The sequence below is a fragment of the Pinus tabuliformis genome, chromosome 5_1 (assembly GCF_031772625.1).
Source record: "Pinus tabuliformis cultivar Carrire ecotype Pingquan chromosome 5_1, CPIR1, whole genome shotgun sequence".
Classification (NCBI taxonomy): Eukaryota; Viridiplantae; Streptophyta; class Pinopsida; order Pinales; family Pinaceae; genus Pinus; species Pinus tabuliformis.
In genome coordinates this window covers 886,959,851-886,978,662 of record NC_142305.1, presented here as the reverse complement: position 1 = coordinate 886,978,662, position 18,812 = coordinate 886,959,851, and the positions used below count along the sequence as shown (strand labels likewise).

The 18,812-nt window shown below is 40.1% G+C and overlaps 1 protein-coding gene across 1 annotated transcript in view; it reads left to right on the top strand.

Annotated features, from left to right (window-relative positions):
* Positions 1 to 16,840, top strand: part of LOC149167653 (Transducin/WD40 repeat-like superfamily protein) — a 336,132-nt gene extending 319,292 nt beyond the window's left edge. Inside the window, exons 13-15 of the mRNA XM_089433067.1 lie at positions 15,695 to 15,741; positions 16,014 to 16,242; positions 16,332 to 16,840. Of these exons, the coding sequence (XP_089289193.1) occupies positions 15,695 to 15,741; positions 16,014 to 16,242; positions 16,332 to 16,699 (644 nt within the window). The 3' untranslated portion in view covers positions 16,700 to 16,840. The remainder of the gene's footprint in view (positions 1 to 15,694; positions 15,742 to 16,013; positions 16,243 to 16,331) is intronic.
* The last annotated feature ends 1,972 nt before the right edge of the window (positions 16,841 to 18,812 follow it).

Here is an 18,812-nt window from a genome sequence, read left to right as displayed (position 1 = left end):
GTTGGACGATGAGACCAAGAGAGACCTCAGGAGGAGGAAGCTATGTTTTACATGTCGTGAGCCATGGGTGCTAGGCCATCTGTGCACAGCGGGCAAGGCCCACTACATCGAGGTCTTCTCAGACAGTGATCAGGAGGATGAGTCGAAGTTGGAGCTTGGTGGGGGAGATAGCGAGGATCTAGCAGAGGGGACCACCACCACCTCACCACATCGGGGAGCATCTTTTGTACCATCTGGGGGAGTCCTAGCTTCCTTATGTGGGGTTCCCAAATTTTGACCATGAGGATCAGAGGCACAGTGCGAGGACATCGTGTCTCAGTTCTAGTAGACAATGGGGCCACCCACAATTTTATTGATGCTCATATGGTCCAGAGGAGGGGCATCACCACTGCAGAGTTCGAGGGGTTTTTAGTTCTAATGCCAAGAGACAGAACTATGCAGTGCACTCGATATGTTGGTGTTGATTGGGGTATTGTTGGATGTGCTCTAGCCATGAAAATTGGTGGAGAGGCTAAAGCACATGAGATCTCCAAGACCCAGAAATGTTTTGGGCAGATTCTACCCTGTTTAGGAGATATTAAAATAATTAATATTTCTAATGGAGTTCCTAAGTCTAAACTTAGGAAAAATAAATTATTAATGGGTATTAATATAAAATTGGGTTAGAAGGTTCCGAAAGACGTGGATCAAGCCAAATCTAATCTTAGCCATTGAAGGACCAATAAGAAAAGTATAAGAAGAGGCTTAAGGGTCAGTTGGAGAACGCACTGAGAGAGACTAGTTAGTTCGATTTCTAGAACGGGGTTTGCTGAGAAATTCGAACTAGTGGTTTGGCTTGCAGCAAGAGGTAGCGGGTACAGAACAGAGAGACAATAACAACACTAGAAGATCAACGCAGAGATTAGAGAGGCAAACGCAGAGGCAACAGGACTGCGGAGTCACTGGAGGGCCTGCGAGGGTGACCCAGAGAGGCAGGTGTTGACGCAGTGGGTCTGGGAGCTGTGCAGAGGCTAGCAAGTCTGACGCTGAGTCTGGGGGAGGGTGCTAGAGAATTTATCTCTGTTGGGTAAGCCAGTTTGGCACCCAGTTGTACTCAAGAATAGTTGATTAATAAAATCCTCTGTTGCACTGGTTTTCTCGCATTGGGTTTTTCGGGGACAATTGTCCGAAAATATTTGTGTTGATGTGTTTGATTCTTGTGCATGTATTTGTTTCTGTATTATGGTGTGATGTCTGCAACAGAATTTATTTTTAATGTTTACTGAAGGGTTTTCGTAAATAACTTATTGGAAAATAAGTAGATAGAATAAATCAATTGTTACAGTAACAGAATTTTCACAGTTCCCGCACTGACATTGACAATGGGGAACTATTCGAGACAAATCATTTCTTCGTGGTGGATGTACTTGACACCAATATGGTGATGGATGTCCAATGGTTGTATTCCCTTGGACGAGTTACCACCGATTGGAGGCAGCTAGTGATGGAGTTTATTGGGCCGGATGGTACGCTGGTGGTTCTTCGGGGCATGCACTCATATCCTCCACAGACAGTTTTGGCCCACAGGATCAATGTTGCAGGAAACGTCCCCCCTGGATCTAATGCCCGAAGCGCGTCCCGTACGGATTCGTAAAGGAAGCGTCCCTGGAAGCGCGACTCCAAAATTCGGAAACGCAGTTCTGCCTGTTTTGTACACTTTTTGGAAATTCTGGAAGTGTCCCTCCGAAGCGCACTTTGTATGACGCTTTGGCCGTACGAAGCACGGCGCTTCGGAGGGCGAAGCATAAGGTTCCTGTACGGTTCCGTACACGCTTCCGGAAAAAGTGCCGCATAGTTTAGAAAATCGATTTTTTTTTAAATTTTTTTTTTTTTTTTTAATTTTAGGTGAGTTTGCATATTGGGGGTGGGTCCACCTTGGGTTAGGGTGAGGAATGAAGGCAAAAAAAATAAAAAAAAATATAAATATAGCAGATACTCCCTCATGGTAATGTTAAATTCTTAAAGTAAAAGTGACATTCTCCTTTATTTTTCATTTTCATCCTTTTACTTCAATTTTTAACATTACCATGAAAGGACTCAGGATGTTTGAGAGTGGTTCCAGCCTCATTGGACCTCATATGGAGAAAATAGAATTTCATATCCTATTCAAAATTCAACAGACTTAACAGTTTTCAGGAATTCAGGATCAATGGGATTGTGGCATTTCATTAGATTATATCAAGTATGAAGGTATGCGATTAGCATTTAATCAAGAGCACCAAGCCCTATATGTATCCTAGTGTTGGTGGTGTTAATTGTTGAACTCCATTGTACATTAGTGATTAATTATTCGAGCATCAACCATTTAGATGCATCAACCATCTAGAATCTAGATTCTTCTCCTCTTGATTTACACAAAAATATGCATGTTTTCATGTCTTCTACAACTAATTTGGTATTTGGGATGTTTGTTTTGAGTATAAATGCATATATATATATATATATATATATATAGCAGACGCTTCGCTTCCTAGATTTTTGGAAAATGACGCTTCCGCGTCCCCGCTTCTAGAAAACCTCCCCGTTTCGTCCCCACTTCGTGCAACATTGCACAAGATGGAGGCTTATTTGAGTCATGGAGACATAGCTTGGGTGGTGGAGTTGAGGATTTTAGAGGCTGGGGGGAAGCCAAGCCACCACATCCAGACATACAAGCAATACTGGATAGATATCCAGTAGTTTTTGGAGACATACCACCAAGACAACCACCTGACCGGGGATTCGAGCACACTATAGAGCTGGAGCATGGTGTGTAGGCAGTCATTACTACACCCTATAGGCATCCCAAAGCCTATAAGGATGAGATTGAGAGGGCCATTAGGGAGCGATTAGTGTTGGGCCACATCAGATCGAGTTCTAGTCCATTCGCTTCTTCAGTAGTGCTAGTGAAGAAGAAGGATGGGACTCTCCACATGTGCATTGACTACAGGGCCCTCAATAAGAAGACACTGAAGAACCAGTATCCCATTCCGCGTATTGATGAGTTGATGGACGAGCTTAAAGGAGCCAAGTACTTCTCTAAGATATATTTGCGGTCTGGGTATCATTAGATTCGGGTGAGGTAGCAGGATATTCCGAAGACAACCTTCAGGTATCATTATGAGCATTTCGAGTTCTTGGTCATGCCTTTCGGGTTAACCAACGCACTAGCTACTTTTCAGTGGTGCATGAACCATGTGTTAAGAGGCCTGCTGAGGAGATTTGTACTAGTATTCTTTGATGACATCTTGATCTACAACAGGACGTGGGAGGAGCACCTGCAACACCTAGAGACAGTAATGTGTATCTTGGAGGAGCAGTAATTTTGCGCCAAGATTACCAAGTGCAAGTTTGGGCTAACAAAGATGCTTTACTTGGGGCACATCATAGGCGTAGATGGGGTCAAGGTGCACGAAGAGAAGATCAGGGCCATTCGAGATTGGCCAGAGCTTTGAGATTATTGGAAACATTGAGGGGGGGGGTGAATCAGTATTTCTTTTCAATTGTTACTTTTACCAGTTGGATCACTTATATTTTGAACACAAAATGAACAATAAGAATAAATGCTTTTATTTATTTCTTCATTACAATTAATTAAGTACAATATATGTAGGGCTCCAACCCTAGATGAAGACACCGATCTTCAATCTCCCAGGCTCCAATCTGTATTTACCGAGCACTGACTTGGACTTCCAAGGCTCCAACCTTGTCAATTTTGAGGCATCAACCTCAATCTGGTTCAGGCTCCGACCTGGTTTCTTGAGGACTTCGATCCTCTAGGGCTCCAACCCTATCCTCCAAGTCACCAACCTTGTCTTTTCGAGGCTCCAACCCTTACTTTACTTCGTCAAGATGTATTTGGTTATACTTCACGGCTCCCAATGTCTTCTTCAACAAGCCTTGTCAATATTCAACTATGCCTTCCCTTAGTTTCCACGTCATGTCATCAATGACAACCTTTTCTTCTTAGAATGTATCGCCATTGCTCTTCATGTCACCCAAACAAAATCTCCAAGGTTACCTCATTATGGCTTCAATGCATCATGGTCTTCAATGATTTCCACAAATCTTCAATATGTTGCTTCACAAAGTTCTCCAACTCTACCCTATTCTGTTATCAAGAGAAGACTTCAACAAGCTCTATTTGTCCAATCCCAATAAATCAACGCTTCGACCACAACAACTTCGACCACGATAGCTTCAACCATGGCAACTACGACAACTTTGACCATGTTAGCTTCGACCACGACAACTACGACAGCTGCAACAACTTCGACCACGACAACTACGACAGCTGTGACAACTTTGACCACAACAACTATGGCAACTTTGACCATGATAGCTTCAACCACGACAACTATGGCAACTTCAAGCACGACAACTACGACAGCTTCAACTATGACTGTTGCGACCACGGTAACTACGATAGCTTCGACCACGACAAGTACGACAACTTCGATCACGGCAACTACGACAACTTCGACCACGGCAAGTACGATAGCTTCGACCACAAGTTCGACCACGACAACTATGACTTCTCTGCTCCTAGCTCGAACATGTGGGAGACTATATAACCCAAGAATAATTCCACAAACTTGTCTTCCTTTCTTTTCTAGGCTGTGACTGCTTCTCTACCTTTTGTCTTGTCTCCACTGAAAAGTCTGAGCTTGAATGGACGAATTTAGGTTTATATTTATAGTGGTTTTTCCATATTCTGAAGGGACACGTCTCTTTGCCAAGGGTTACAAGCCTACTCAAGTTGGCTTGGATAGTTTGACAATTTTTGACATATGTTGATTTCAAAAATTGTTTTCTCTTCAACGGTAAGGAATTTGGGGGTGTGTAATAGCTCGTTAGAAAGAGGAAAAAATCCTCTACACTCCTATGCCAATCCCATTCAAAAATAGGGTCATTTTACCACCAATAAAAAATATTTGTGACTGTCATTATTATTTTATTTATGGTAGCCATTAGGATTTTAGTTTTAGGCATCCAATGTTTAGGGCTCCTTCTTTATAGAATTAGGTCATCAAGCTGATTAGGGTTAGGGCTCCTTTAAAGGTATCATGGGCATCAACAAGATTAGGGTGCCTTTTCAATATGTATTCATGGGCATCTTCATTTAAGGCTTCATCATCAATGATCTAAGGCTTTTCATGGACATTAGGGCAAGGGCTTCTTCATTAGGATTAGGGATTCATACACATAGGGTTCCATTCATGTATCTTAAGGGCATCATAGGTATTAGGACTTGCATCAATGTGTTAGGGCGAAGGCATCTTCTAGAGTATTATGGGCATTTAGATCATGCATGTTATGAAACCAGCGCACAAAAAGATAGAAATGATAGATCAAGGCCTTAGAATTCAACCTCTTCGAGGGGGCAACCTCCTTTACATTACACAAATGAATGATTCTTTGATGATTCAAATGACAAAACCTCCTTTCTATATATAGGAGTCTAAGGAGTCACAATATAACCCAGCCGACCTATCAATAATAATATAAAACCACAAAAATAACAATAGAGGGATTCTATGGGGCACAGTAATAACAATATGGGGGCAATAGGGGCACAACAATATTAATAAGGGATACAACTACAATAGTAATGGGGTAATCACTAGTATTATAGGGACCTAACATGCCCCTCTCCTTCAAAAAAGTGTTGTCCTCAACGCTTGAGTAGTTCTGGATGCTTCTGTATAAAATTCTCATCCTCCCATGTGGAATCTTCAGCCAATAAGTTCTTCCACTTGATGAGATACTTCGAAATTGATCGATTTCGTAGCTGTCGAGTTCTTATTTTTGTGACTGCTTCCGGTTCCAATATAATTTTTCCTTCCTCGTCAAGTTCTGGCAATATTGTTTGAACTGGGAACTTGTCGCCTATAACCTTCTTTAAACATGAAACATGGAAAACTGGGTGCACTCGAGAAGCTGCAGGAAGCTCCAATTTGTATGCCATCATACCAATCTTTTGCAACACCTTGTACGGACCATAATACTTTGGTGATAATTTATTATCCTTCTTAGCTTGCTTGAGGGACATTTGTTTATATGGTTGTAGCAGTAGGAATACCCAATCACCTACATCAAAACTTCTTTCACTGCGATGTTGATCTGCCTGTTGTTTCATTCTATTCTACGCCAACACGAGGTTATCCTTTAAGAGTTGGAGGACTTGTTGTTGATGCTCGATGTGATTTTCCACTGTTTGAACCTTAGAATTTTCTCTTAAATATGATGTGATGGATGGTGGCTGATATCCATAAAGTGCCATAAATGGGGTCATTTTTGTTGCTGTATGGAAGGAAGTGTTATACCACCATTCAACCAGAGGCAACCATTTGACCCATTGTGTCTGTTTATCAGAGACAAAGCAACGAATATATCCTTCCAAACATTTGTTTACTATCTCAGTTTGCCCATTAGATTGAGGATGATAAGATGAGCTATGAGCTAACTGAGTACCGAGACAAGAAAATAATTCTATCCAAAAATTTCCAGTGAAAATGGGATCTCTGTCACTTACAATAATCTTTGGGTTTCCGTGTAGCTTTTGAATTGTTTTCATAAATGCAGTAGAAACTCTACTGGCTTTAAATGGATGTGATAATGCACAAAAGTGTGCATACTTGGTAAGTCTGTCAACTACCACCATGATGACATTCTTTCCCTCAGACTTGGGTAAACCTGTGATAAAATCCATCGAAACCTCCTCCCAACGTTGGCTTGGAATGGATAAAGGTTGTAATATACCCGGGGTCTTAATTGTTTCAACTTTATTTTGTTGGCAAACCAAACATTCCGCCACAAACTTTTGAATATCTGATATAAGGCCATCCAAAAAACATTCCTTCTTAACCCTGTGGTAAGTTTTTAAAAATCCCGAGTGCCCTCCTAAGGGAGAAGTGTGCAATTCCATAAGAATCTTTTGTTTGAGTTGGGAATTCTTACAGAGGTATAAGCGATCTTTGTACCATAACGAATCATTTTGCCAACTAAATATATCAGATGTGCTAGAATCTTGTTGTAACTTTTGAATAAGTGCCCACACTTCTTCATCATTCTTCCATTCCTCCCTTGTTTCGTTTATCCAATCTGGTTGGATAATAGAAATGGCGCACAACAATGCTTCCACATCCTCGTCTTTTCTTGAGAGTGTATCTGCCACCACATTTTGCTTCCCTTTTTTGTAGATGATTTCAAAGTCATAACCCAACATCTTTGTGACCCACTTTTGTTGCTCTTCAGATGATAATCTTTGTTCTAAAAAGTATTTAAGGCTATCATGATCCGTTTTTACCTTGGAGTGTCTTCCCATTAGGTAGGGTCGCCATTTCTTAAGTGCATGTAGTATTGCCAACATTTCTTTCTCATAAATAGCTTTGTGTAAAAACTTTCCCTTGATTGGACGACTTTCAAAAGCAATGGGTCTTTTATTTTGCATTAAAACAGCACCAATTCCATTTCCTGAAGCATCACATTCCACAATAAAGGTTTTTGTGAAGTCCGGTGTAGCTAACACTGGTGCTTGGGACATTGCCTCTTTAAGATGTTCGAAGGCCTTTGTTGCTTCTGGAGTCCATGAAAATGCATCTTTCTTCAATAATGTTGTTAGAGGAGCTGCTATTTTCCCAAAATTCTTAACAAACTTGCGATAATACCCTGTCAACCCGAGAAATCCTCGCAGATGCTTTATGGATGTGGGGATTTTCCATTCCTTAATGGCTTTAATTTTGCTAGGGTCTACCTTAACTCCTTCATGAGATACAATATGACCTAGATATTCCACCTCTTGTACTCCAAAGAAACATTTGGATCTTTTTGCATATAATTGTTTCTCCTCCAATAGTTGTAGTACCCTGCCAACATGTTCAACATGATCCTTCCACGACTTGCTGTAGATTAGTATATCATCAAAAAATACTAACGCAAACTTTCTAAGGAAGGGTTTGAAAATGGAATTCATCAAACCTTGAAATGTAGAAGGTGCATTAGTAAGGCCAAAAGGCATGACCAAAAATTCATAATGACCCTCATGAGTTCTAAACGTTGTTTTTGGAATGTCTTAAGTCTTCATTCTGATTTGATGATATCCTGAACGAAGATCCAACTTGGTGAAGTAAATTGATCCATGCAATTCATCCAGTAATTCATCAATGACAGGAATGGGAAACTTATCTTTAATAGTGAGCTTGTTGAGCTCTCTATAATCCGGACACATGCGCCATGATCCATCCTTCTTGTGCACCAATACTACGGAGCAGAGAAAGAACTTTGACTAGGTTGAATTATACCAGCCTCTAGCATTTTTGTAACCATACGTTCAATTTCACTCTTTTGGGCATAGGGATATCTGTACGGCTTGATGTTTGGAAGAACACTTCCTGGAATCAGATGAATAGCATGATCATGATCACGAATAGGTGGGAGACCTTTGGGAGTCTCAAATACTTTGGAATGATTGTCCAAGACTTTTTGGAGATCTGGAGAAATAGATGATTTCGATGTGGAAACATCTAGTGAACATAATTGTTCAATTACACCTCTTTGTTCCTTTTTTAGAAGCTTTATCATACTGTTAGAGCTGATTATCTTTCATGGTTTTCTTGCTATACCCCTTAATTCAACTTTCTTTCCTTCCACATAAAATTTCATGAAAAGTTCTTGAAAATTAAAAGCTATTGTACCCAAGGATTGTAACCATTGGACTCCTAGTACAACATCAACACCTCCCATTGGAATGGAAAGCATTGGGCTAGTCAATGCATATTCTCCCATGGATAGCTTGATATTATGGCATTTTCTAGAGCAATTTATTGTTCCTCCTTTTACAACCATCACTTGACACTCTAGTGCTGGATATAGGAAGCAATTCAATTCTTTTGTTACCTTACAATGAATAAAATTGTGGGTACTTCCTAAATCAATCAACACTATTACCTTTTTCTTCTTGATTTTTCCTTCTATCTTGATGGTTTGAGGAGTGGTAATTCCAGCAAATGCATTACAAGATATGGTCGGATTCATTTCTTCTTTCTCTAGACTTTGTTCCTGGAGTATATCCTCTTCTTTTGACCTTTCTTGCTCCTTTTCCTCTTCCTCTTCACAATCTATGTAGAATAATTTCTTCTCAGCACACTTATGACCTTTAGTGTATTTGCTATCACAACTGTAACAAAGCCCTTTTGCTCTTTTTTCTTCCAATTGTTGTAGTGTCAACCTTATAGGTTGTCGAAGACTAGGGGCAACAACGCTTCCATCTTTATAGTTGTGAGTGGTATGCTTCCTGGTTGCCATAATTTTGCTTTCCATTTTTCTTGCTAACCTGAATGCCTTTTCTAATGAATCAGGTTCCCAAAGGCAAACATCATGTTGGATATTATCCTTTAAAGTCCCCATGAACACATCAATCCTATGCTCCTGTGGAATATTTTTTACCCTTATGTTCAATTTTTGGAACTCCTCAATGTGCTCCATTATTGAATCCTTTTGTTTGAGACTTATCAATTGGCTAAAAAAAGTGTTGCTTTCTGTATCCTCATAATGTGCTGTCAATTCTTCCGTAAAAATTGCCCAAGTGATAATTTGTTTACAAGAGCAAAGCCATTGATACCATACAAACTGATTTGGTTCCAAATATAAAGTTGCAATACGTACCTTTTGTGTGTTTTGCACATTATTGAGATCGAAAAATTGCTCCATCTGTAATATCCATGTCACGGGGTTCTTGCCATCAAACTCTCATATCGATTTTTGGAATATGGTGGGTCTTCGATCCAACATTAGAGTCTATGGAATCATGATTAACATTTCTTTTGTTCGCATCATGAGTTTCCTTTACTACCCTTTCACCATTAGTAAGTATTTCTTGTAGAAAATTTGTCAAATCTGCCTTCAAATCTATCTTCAAATCGTCAATCTTAGCTTCCACGCCCTTTATCTTAGATTCCATGCCATTTATCTTAGCTTCTGTTAGCTTTTGTGAGAGTGAAATTTGTTGCACTTGGTCTTGTAATTTTGATATATCATGTAGCATTTCTTCCTCTTCTTCATGAGTCATGCTAGAACTTTCAAGGTTCTTACTAGGTGTTTGCATTTTCTTTCCTCGGGGCATCAGTGACCGATAATAATGCTCTACTATGCCTTTTGAATTCCTTCAAAATAATTTTTCAAACCAAGCTTAAGAAAAAATTTAAAAAAATATACACACCTTTTTTCACTTTGTAGGAACTCGATATTGCCTCTGATGTATCTCTGTAATTTCAGATCATCCAGTTCTGAAATTGCAACCTGCAGTAGCCCTCTGTGTCCTCTTTCTAATGCCACTAGTTTGATCCCAATTGGATTCTCCAAAGAAGAGTTATGCCAAATCTCCCACAGTGACCTGATTATAGACTAGTTCAGTAGAGCAAAATTGTACGATGTGCCACGTATCCCTGTTTCAACCTTTGGCTCTGAAAAATATATACAAGAAACTATAGTCTGTCCTCTTTCTGTACCTTCTTATGAATTTTCAATCTGATGCCTAGAGAGAAAGTTATGCCGATTTTCCCCAGGTCACCTGTTTGGAATATAATTTAGGAGTCTGCAAAAAGACCAACTTCCTCAGATCATATCTCCGCAACTATAGCGCAAAAAGCTCTGAAATTCGGACCCGAGTTTCAGTGTGATCTCGTCTCAAATGGGTTTTTTTTTTAGCTTCTAAAACGTCGCAGAAAAAAAGTTATAGCAAAAATGCCACGATGACCTGTTTGGAGCAGCGAAACTCTAGAATCCAAAGCTCTGATACCAAATGTTACGAAACCAGCTCACAAAAAGATAGAAAAGATAAATCAACGCCTTAGAATTCAACCTCTTCGAGGGGGCAACCTCCTTTACATCACACAAATGAATGATTCTTTAATAATTCAAATGACAAAATCTCCTTTCTATATATAGGAGTCTAAGGAGTCACAATATAACCCAGCCGACCTATCAATAATAATATAAAACCACAAAAATAACAATAGAGGGATTCTATGGGGCACAATAATAACAATATGGGGGCAATAGGGGCACAACAATATTAATAAGGGATACAACTACAATAGTAATGGGGTAATCACTAGTATTATAGGGACCTAACAATGCATCACCATTCTAGGGCATAAATGTAGTTAAGGTTTTGTCATGTAGTTAGGGTAGCACCATGAAAGGGTTTAAGGCATGTATCACAAGAATATTTGCCATCTCCAACAATGCCATATTGACATCAATGACAACCTTGACCAACAGAGATGTGACAGCGCTGAGAGGATTTTGGGCATCTGCACTTATTATCGGAAGTTCGTGAAGGGCTTCTTACAGTTGGTAGCACCCCTTACTGTTCTGACTAAAAAGGGGGTTTTTGCATGGACAGTTGGAGCTCAGGCAACATTCGCTTGCCTCAAGGAGGTGATGAGTTGTTTCCTGGTATTAGCACTTTGGATTTCACACAACCTTTTACATTGGAGTGCAATGCATCAAGTGTGGGGATAGGGGTTGTCTTGTCCCAAGGAGGGCACCCCATTGGTTTTGAGAGTCGGAAGCTCCTACCACATGAGAGGTTGTATTCCATATACGACAAGGAGACATTGACCATAATGCATGCATTGGCCAAGTTTAGATAGTACTTGGTGGGGAACCGATTTCAGGTGAAGACAAATCACAACAATCTTCGCCACTTCATGGGGCATCAGGGCCTCAATGATAGACAACAGAGGTAGGTCAGCAAGGTGCAAACCTATGATTTTGTTATTGAGTATGTGCAGGGGAAGCACAATGTGGTGGCAGATGCACTATCCAGGGGACCCATAGGACTTTCATTCATGAGCATCTGCCATGATTGGAAGGCACAGTTGTTAGTAGAGTACTCCAAGGATCGTCAAGCATGCATGATCTTGGAGGGAAACCATGCACATGAGCGCTACAAGGTGATGGATGAGGTTATATACTACAAAGGGCGCATGTTGTTGGTTTCGGGGTCCCAGTTGAGGGAGCACATCCTTCGTGAAGCTCATGATTCTCCTTTGTCTAGATACTAGGGGTTCAGAAAGACGTATATGGCCATGAGAGATCGCTTCACCTGGAAGGGCCTCAAAGGGGACGTGTTGAGACATGTGTAGGAGTGTGAGGCTTGTTAGAGGAACAAAGGGGAGTTGACCCATCCAGCAGGATTATTGCAGCCTCTTCCCATCCCTCAGGGGAAATGGGAGAGTATGTCTATGGACTTCATCACTGGACTTCCCTCAGTACAAGGGAAGGATTGTACTTTTGTGGTGGTCGACCGATTGACCAAGTTTGCACATTTCTTTGCCATTCCGACATGATATTCAACTTCACAGGTGGCAGAGTTGTTCTTTAGGGAGGTCTTTCACCTGCACGGACTCCCTAAGGCTATAATCAATGACTGAGATAGCTGATTCATGGGGGGATTTTGGCACGAGCTTTTCAAGCTAGTTGGCACCGAGCTCACCTCGAGCACCAGTTATCATCCACAGACTAATGACCAGACACAGAGGGTGAACGAGTGGTTAGAGGGCTATTCCAGGAACTATGTGACAGGGCAACAAAGGGCTTGGATTCGATGGTTGCATTTGGGAGAGTATTGTTACAACACGACACATCATGTCCATTGGTATGACTCCTTTCCGTGCTCTTTATGGTTATGATGCTTTGTCTTTTGCTGACATTGTTTTTGGAGACAACCAGACCCCAAAGGCCAAAGATTGGATCCTAGAGAGCCAAGATATCCTCAAGGCTCTTAAGGATAACTTGTAAACAACTCAAAATCAGTAGAAGATGTATGCTGATAGGCATCGGGTGGAGAGGCATTTCGAGGAAGGGGGCTTGGTGTACCTTCAATTGTAGCCATACCGACAGTCCACTCTTAAGCAAAAGGGGGCCAAGAAGCTGCAACCGAGATTTTTTGGGCCTTACATGGTGATAAGGAGGGTTGGAGAGGTGGTTTACGAGTTGGAGCTACCACCAGGGAGCAAGATCCACAATATTTTCCATGTTTCATGCCTCGAAAGGGTGTTGGGGCAACAACTTACAGTGGTTGTGGAGCTGCCTCCACTTGATGATGAGGGGCACCTAGTTTTAGAATTGGAGGTCATCTTGGAGACCAATCAGAAGCAAGATAATCAAAGAATACTTGGTGCGTTGGAAGAGCTTACTGGATGAGGATGCCACTTGTGAGGGTGAGCACATACTTGAGCATCCAGCATTGAAGTTGCTTGGGGACAAGCAACATTTAGGAGGGGAGGATTGTAATGTCCCTTCCTAAATTAATTTGGAACATAATTAATCACTACATTTTGGGGTCAATTTTGGAGGTAATGGGGCCCATTCGATTTTATTAGGAGGCTTCGACTTTAGTAGAAGTTATTTTGGTGTGGTCAAGTTACATGTGGGGGCCACCCACACTAGGAGAATACACACTCCCTAGTTCGAATTGCATGAGAGGGGAAGTCGATGGTTAAGTGAGGAACCCAAGATGGAGGGAAAAGTGCTCCACAAAATCTATAAAATGCAAGTAGCTCTCCTCATTTCATCATCTTTGGCATATCGAATTTCTCTTTAGTTGCTCGCGCTGCTTAGCCGACTCACTTGCTGTTTAGCAAGAGTTCTTCAAGCGAAGATCTCACCCTTTCTTCGGGGGTTTTTGAGTGCCACCCTAGAGAGGTTTTTCTACATTCTTTCAGAGGAAGTTTTCATTGTGATTTCCAACAGTTGCATCCATCATCTCCAGGTGGTGCGTATTTCTAGAGGACATAGTGAGGGGAGGCCGAGTTGTGATTGTGACATCTTCCAGAGGAGCTTTGGCTGGGAGAAATTCCGGAAAGGAGGCATAGGTGTTTGGCTACCATTTTGGTGAATTTTGGAGCTGGAGGAGAGCTCCTATTCAGTGTGACTTTCACACTTCCTGGGCCAGCACAGAGGAAGAATATTGTGCACATGTGGGAAGTGGAGTCTCAGCTATTGGGGCTGGTCTTTGTCGGGAGAGTCAAGGGAAACACTTGTGGAGGAGATTGCTACTTTTCTGGAGCCTTGGAGGAGGATTTTGTTGATATCTTTGCAGGTCGTGTGCTTAAGCAGTCTTGGAGGGCGTAAGGCCTCTTGGAGGTCAATTTTGGGAATCCAAAACCATACCAAACCATTTCTGGGTTTTGGTGGGTCTTGGTCAAGGAGCTTGAGGTTAATTTTGCAGCATTTTCTGAGCACCGGAGGTGGGGTTTCTAGCAGTTCCTTTCCAGCCAGCAGTGCAGTTTTCTGGGCAGCGCAAAGCATTAGAGGAGCAGTCATTATCAGCATTTGAGATCATTGCCTTATTACTTGGGTTCTGTCACGCTTGCCATTGAGGCAAGCCCAGGTGCATTTATCCATACTATTGTACTTGCTCCATTGGATTAATAAAATGGCTCAATTGGTTCTTACTTCTAGAGTTTTTATGAGTATTTGCTGAATGTTTAAAATTTCTGTGTTGTAAATCGTTTTTGCTTTATATATCACTGCTTATCCAAGTACGGAACATTACAGATAACATCGATCCACAATGTGGTAGGAGAACAACCAATAAGGTGATAGTGGTGGCTGATCTCATTGTTGCCCTAAACCTGGAGTACCTAATGAGGCTTTGCACTAGGCAGCTAGATTTTGCGGTGACATGGCATTTGGGGGTATCTGGATCCTTGCTTTTCATAAATCTGGCAGGTCCATATCTGCATCCATTTCCTGGTAATTTAGGATCTCAAGGTTCGATCAATCATTATGGTCATGATCTCCTGTCAAGGTCTGATCTATCCTTATGTGTTACATTATTGCTCACTTCACCCACACTGTTAATTAATCCTGCCATAGCCTTAAAAAAATCACTCTATTCATGGCTGATATGTACATGTGGACATTGCTACAGAAATGCTGTTATGACCTTCATGCTAATGGTGAAATGGTCTTTAAAATTATCAATTAACCAATGATGTTTATAACTTATGAAATTATCGGTTATGGTACATGGATGGTAAATAGTAATATACATGCGAACTTTCGTTTTTGGTTACAACTTATAGTTTTATTGTGATTCTTGAATGATTTTGATTTTTAACTCTCCTTGTTTTAATTATAAATATATTTTTTAATTCCTTTTGTACTTACTGTTTCACCGCCATATCCAGATCCTGGTGACTTAGTTCAACAGTATAATTCTTTCCATATTGACAAATTTACCAAACATTGGCGAGGGGCAAGGTTGATTTTCACCACCAATTCATGTGGAAAATCTACACATGATTCAGACCTTCAACCAATTTTCTAGCATTCTTGTTAGTTATCATATCAGCTGCAAATGCACAGGAATAAATACTATACATAAATCTTAATGATGGGGAAAATATTTTTCTTCCTACTGAGATATCTTAATAGTAAATGTAGATGTAGAGAGATTGCTTGTCTGCAGACCAAAGGCAAACACTTGAAAGAAGATATGCACGAAACAGGAACATTTGTCAGAATAATTCACGTTTCACCTCAAGAGAAAAATGAATGCCCTTGGCCCATCTTTCCTATAAGGCCTTCTAAGGATATTTGTTGCTTTATCTATGTGCTCCTTGAGATTTGAACTCATGGTATATTTCTACTGTTTTACCAGGCTTGGTTGCATATTGCAGCGTTGATGGTTCTGCTCTTCATTTTCAGGTATGGATTGTCAATTTTGATATGGCATTGTTTAGCTTTCCCTGGTTATCTGGTTTATTTTTTTGGATCTGGCATTAGGCGAGAGGTTGTAATTTATCTGAATCTTGGCTTAATGCGCCTAAGATGCATGTAATTTCTTGGTCCAAATATAGTTCATGGCAATAATAGAGTTTTTTTTCTTTCATATATTCTCATATATTATATACAATATGGATAAGTTCAGAAGTCGTTGCTGATTTTTTTTTTTTGTGCTTTCCTGTATGAGTTAAAAGCTTACTCAGAAAGCTGTTGATAAAGACAAAATGAGACATCGGACCCCACATTATATTTGTGGAGCATTTGTTGAAGAAGGAAGCAAGGCATTCAAAGTCATTTCTCCATCAACCCTGACACCAGTACGAATGAAGAAATCTCTGAATGAATGGAGTGACACTCCAAGGTCCATACGAGGTTTTTTATCCGAGTCAAATCAGGCCATAAGAGCTAATATACAAGCTGCAGGTGAGTCATCCTTTCCTTTCAAAGACAGTTCTTGTAATAACAAAGTAGCCAAGCAGAATCATGTTGATAAAAATGAGTTGTGGATATAGATAACAAATACATGCGATCCAGCTCAATGGAGTTAGCAGTGGTATCAGATGCTGACACTATCACACCTTCCAAAAGCAAAATTACAAAGAAATCAAAAAAGACTACCAGTGGAAAGCATTCTACAGCAGATGTGACAGAGGACATGGAAGATCTTCCATTAGTTCCATCAGTGAATGCAGGTCGATGTAGTTCAGGTGTTGAAGGGTTGAGGGATATGACTAGCCCTATTGAAAAATACCCTTCAAAACTAGTTGCTGTACATAGAGTTCGATGGAATTTCAACAAAGGTAGTGAGAGATGGTTGTGCTATTCAGGAGCTGCAGGCATTGTGAGGTGCCAGGAAATCACATCAGTGTTTTCTGCATAACATTTTTCAAATTGTCAAACAACTACAGGAGATGGTCACATGAAATTAAAATTAAAATTTTATGGTTACTTGGCCATTTAAATCCTGCCTCTAAATGTTGTCTTTGTCCTCCTGCGACATTGAGCATCAGATCAGTAGTCATTGAGTGTTAGGCTCCAATCCTCCAGGATTTTATTTATATAGATAGATTGATAGTGCAAGACGTCCTCTTGATAAATAATCTCTATGACAGAGATCCTTGCTGGATTTTCTGCATTTTGTCTTGTATATAGCAATATAAATCAATTGTCCAGTTTATTCTGAATTCACAAAGCCCACATGTTTTTTTCTTGTTTGCATATATTCTGAATTTCTTTGAACAGATTCAACAATATGAATGTAGCTTTGAAGTCATTTTTGTTCATAGAGCATTTGTTAGTGTTCAATTGATTTGTCTTTTTTACCTGGTGGCAATTATTGGAATAATGGAAGCTGGATGTCAACTTATGTTAAAGATGATCAACTTGTTAATCTTTTCTAAGTAGAGCCAATTATTGAAGTTATACGATTGGCATTGCTATATTAGAATATGAAGTTTTAAACAAATTCTTATCGATTCTATATGGCATATTGGAATTCTCTTGGCTAAAGAAAGAAACTGCCTCTCTGACATTTTTTCCCGATTTGAAGTTTGCAAATTGCAAAGAATTTGACTATATGACACATTTTGTCGGAGCTTTTTTTCCTAGATTTGAATTCATAAGCAAAGCACAGAATGTAGCTGCATAATTTAAAGTATGCATGTACAAATGTTGAAGTTTGCTGGTTGCAAAGAATATGACAATATGACACCTTTTGTGGGAGCCTGAGGGTTTGTGTGTATGGTGTACTCAACTTTTTCCTACTGTTAAAATTCCAGCTCATGACAGCCGATCTGCACTCATAGAAAACACTCTACAGCTGAATCTGAAAACCTTTGAAACACCTATAAAAACTTCACATAGGCATAAACCAAAACGTTGTGTGAAAGTTTCAAGCATGTAAATACTGTATATCAAGAGATGAGATCATTATAGTAGCACACAACTGATAGATCTAGGATAAAGAGAAGTTTGAAAATCAGATATGAACACCAAAATCAACTGAACACCAATCTGTCATACTTAGCTCAGCAGCAGCCTCGCGGTTAATAGAAATCAGATAAGAATTCTCAATGTGCACCAGCAATAACATATCTTTCTACTACAATGAAAAAAAATTACATGAATTAAAATCAATTTCTAAGTTTACAATGCAAAATCGTTCAGCATCTTACAAGCTCATAAAGCAAAACACTTGAGTAGAACACCCAGTGATCACATCACACTGCTCTGCTTCTCAGACATAGAAGTGGTGGGTTCCTCCCCTTTATACAATAAGAGTGGTTTACAAGTAAAAGGATTCTAGTAACTAATTCAAGTAGCATTCCTCACATATGCCAAGAAGCCACCCCATATTATGTAACACTGCCTATTTTTATTTAACAAATTAAACATTCTTTCCTCCTAGTCCAAGTAGCTCCATGTGTCAAAATAAATTGATGAAAAGAGGCTATGAGACAATTTTCCCTCACAAGGCTCTTGCAGTATAACATCCTTCTCCCAACGCTCTCCAACCAACTTGTAAACTGACTGTAATATTCCTAATCGAAAATTAACAGCGATAATCAAGCAAATGCAGCACATTCAACACAATAAAAATTTACACACATCAGATAACCAAAAATGAGCTAGAAATACACCAAAATGGGCCAATTTTATTATATATCTAAAGGAGTACAATATGGATTGGAATGAGTGCACCTGGGCTCAAGCCTAAGGTGGATGAGTATTAGCTGCCCAAATGATGCAGAAAGGCTCGCAAGAAATATTTGCGCTAACCCTTCAAGAAGTGCAGTGCCGACGGAATTGGGACCATTGTTTGACCCCTCAAATCTTCCCAGAAAATTATGCCAAATTATTTCTGAGATCCTTGTCCAAAACCTAGAAAAAGCACAGAAAGGGTTTGCCCTAGTTTTGACGCTCCAAAATTGACCTCCAAAAGGTTGGCCCTTCTCCACTACCAGAAAATGTCACCTGTAAAAGATATTGTGTTT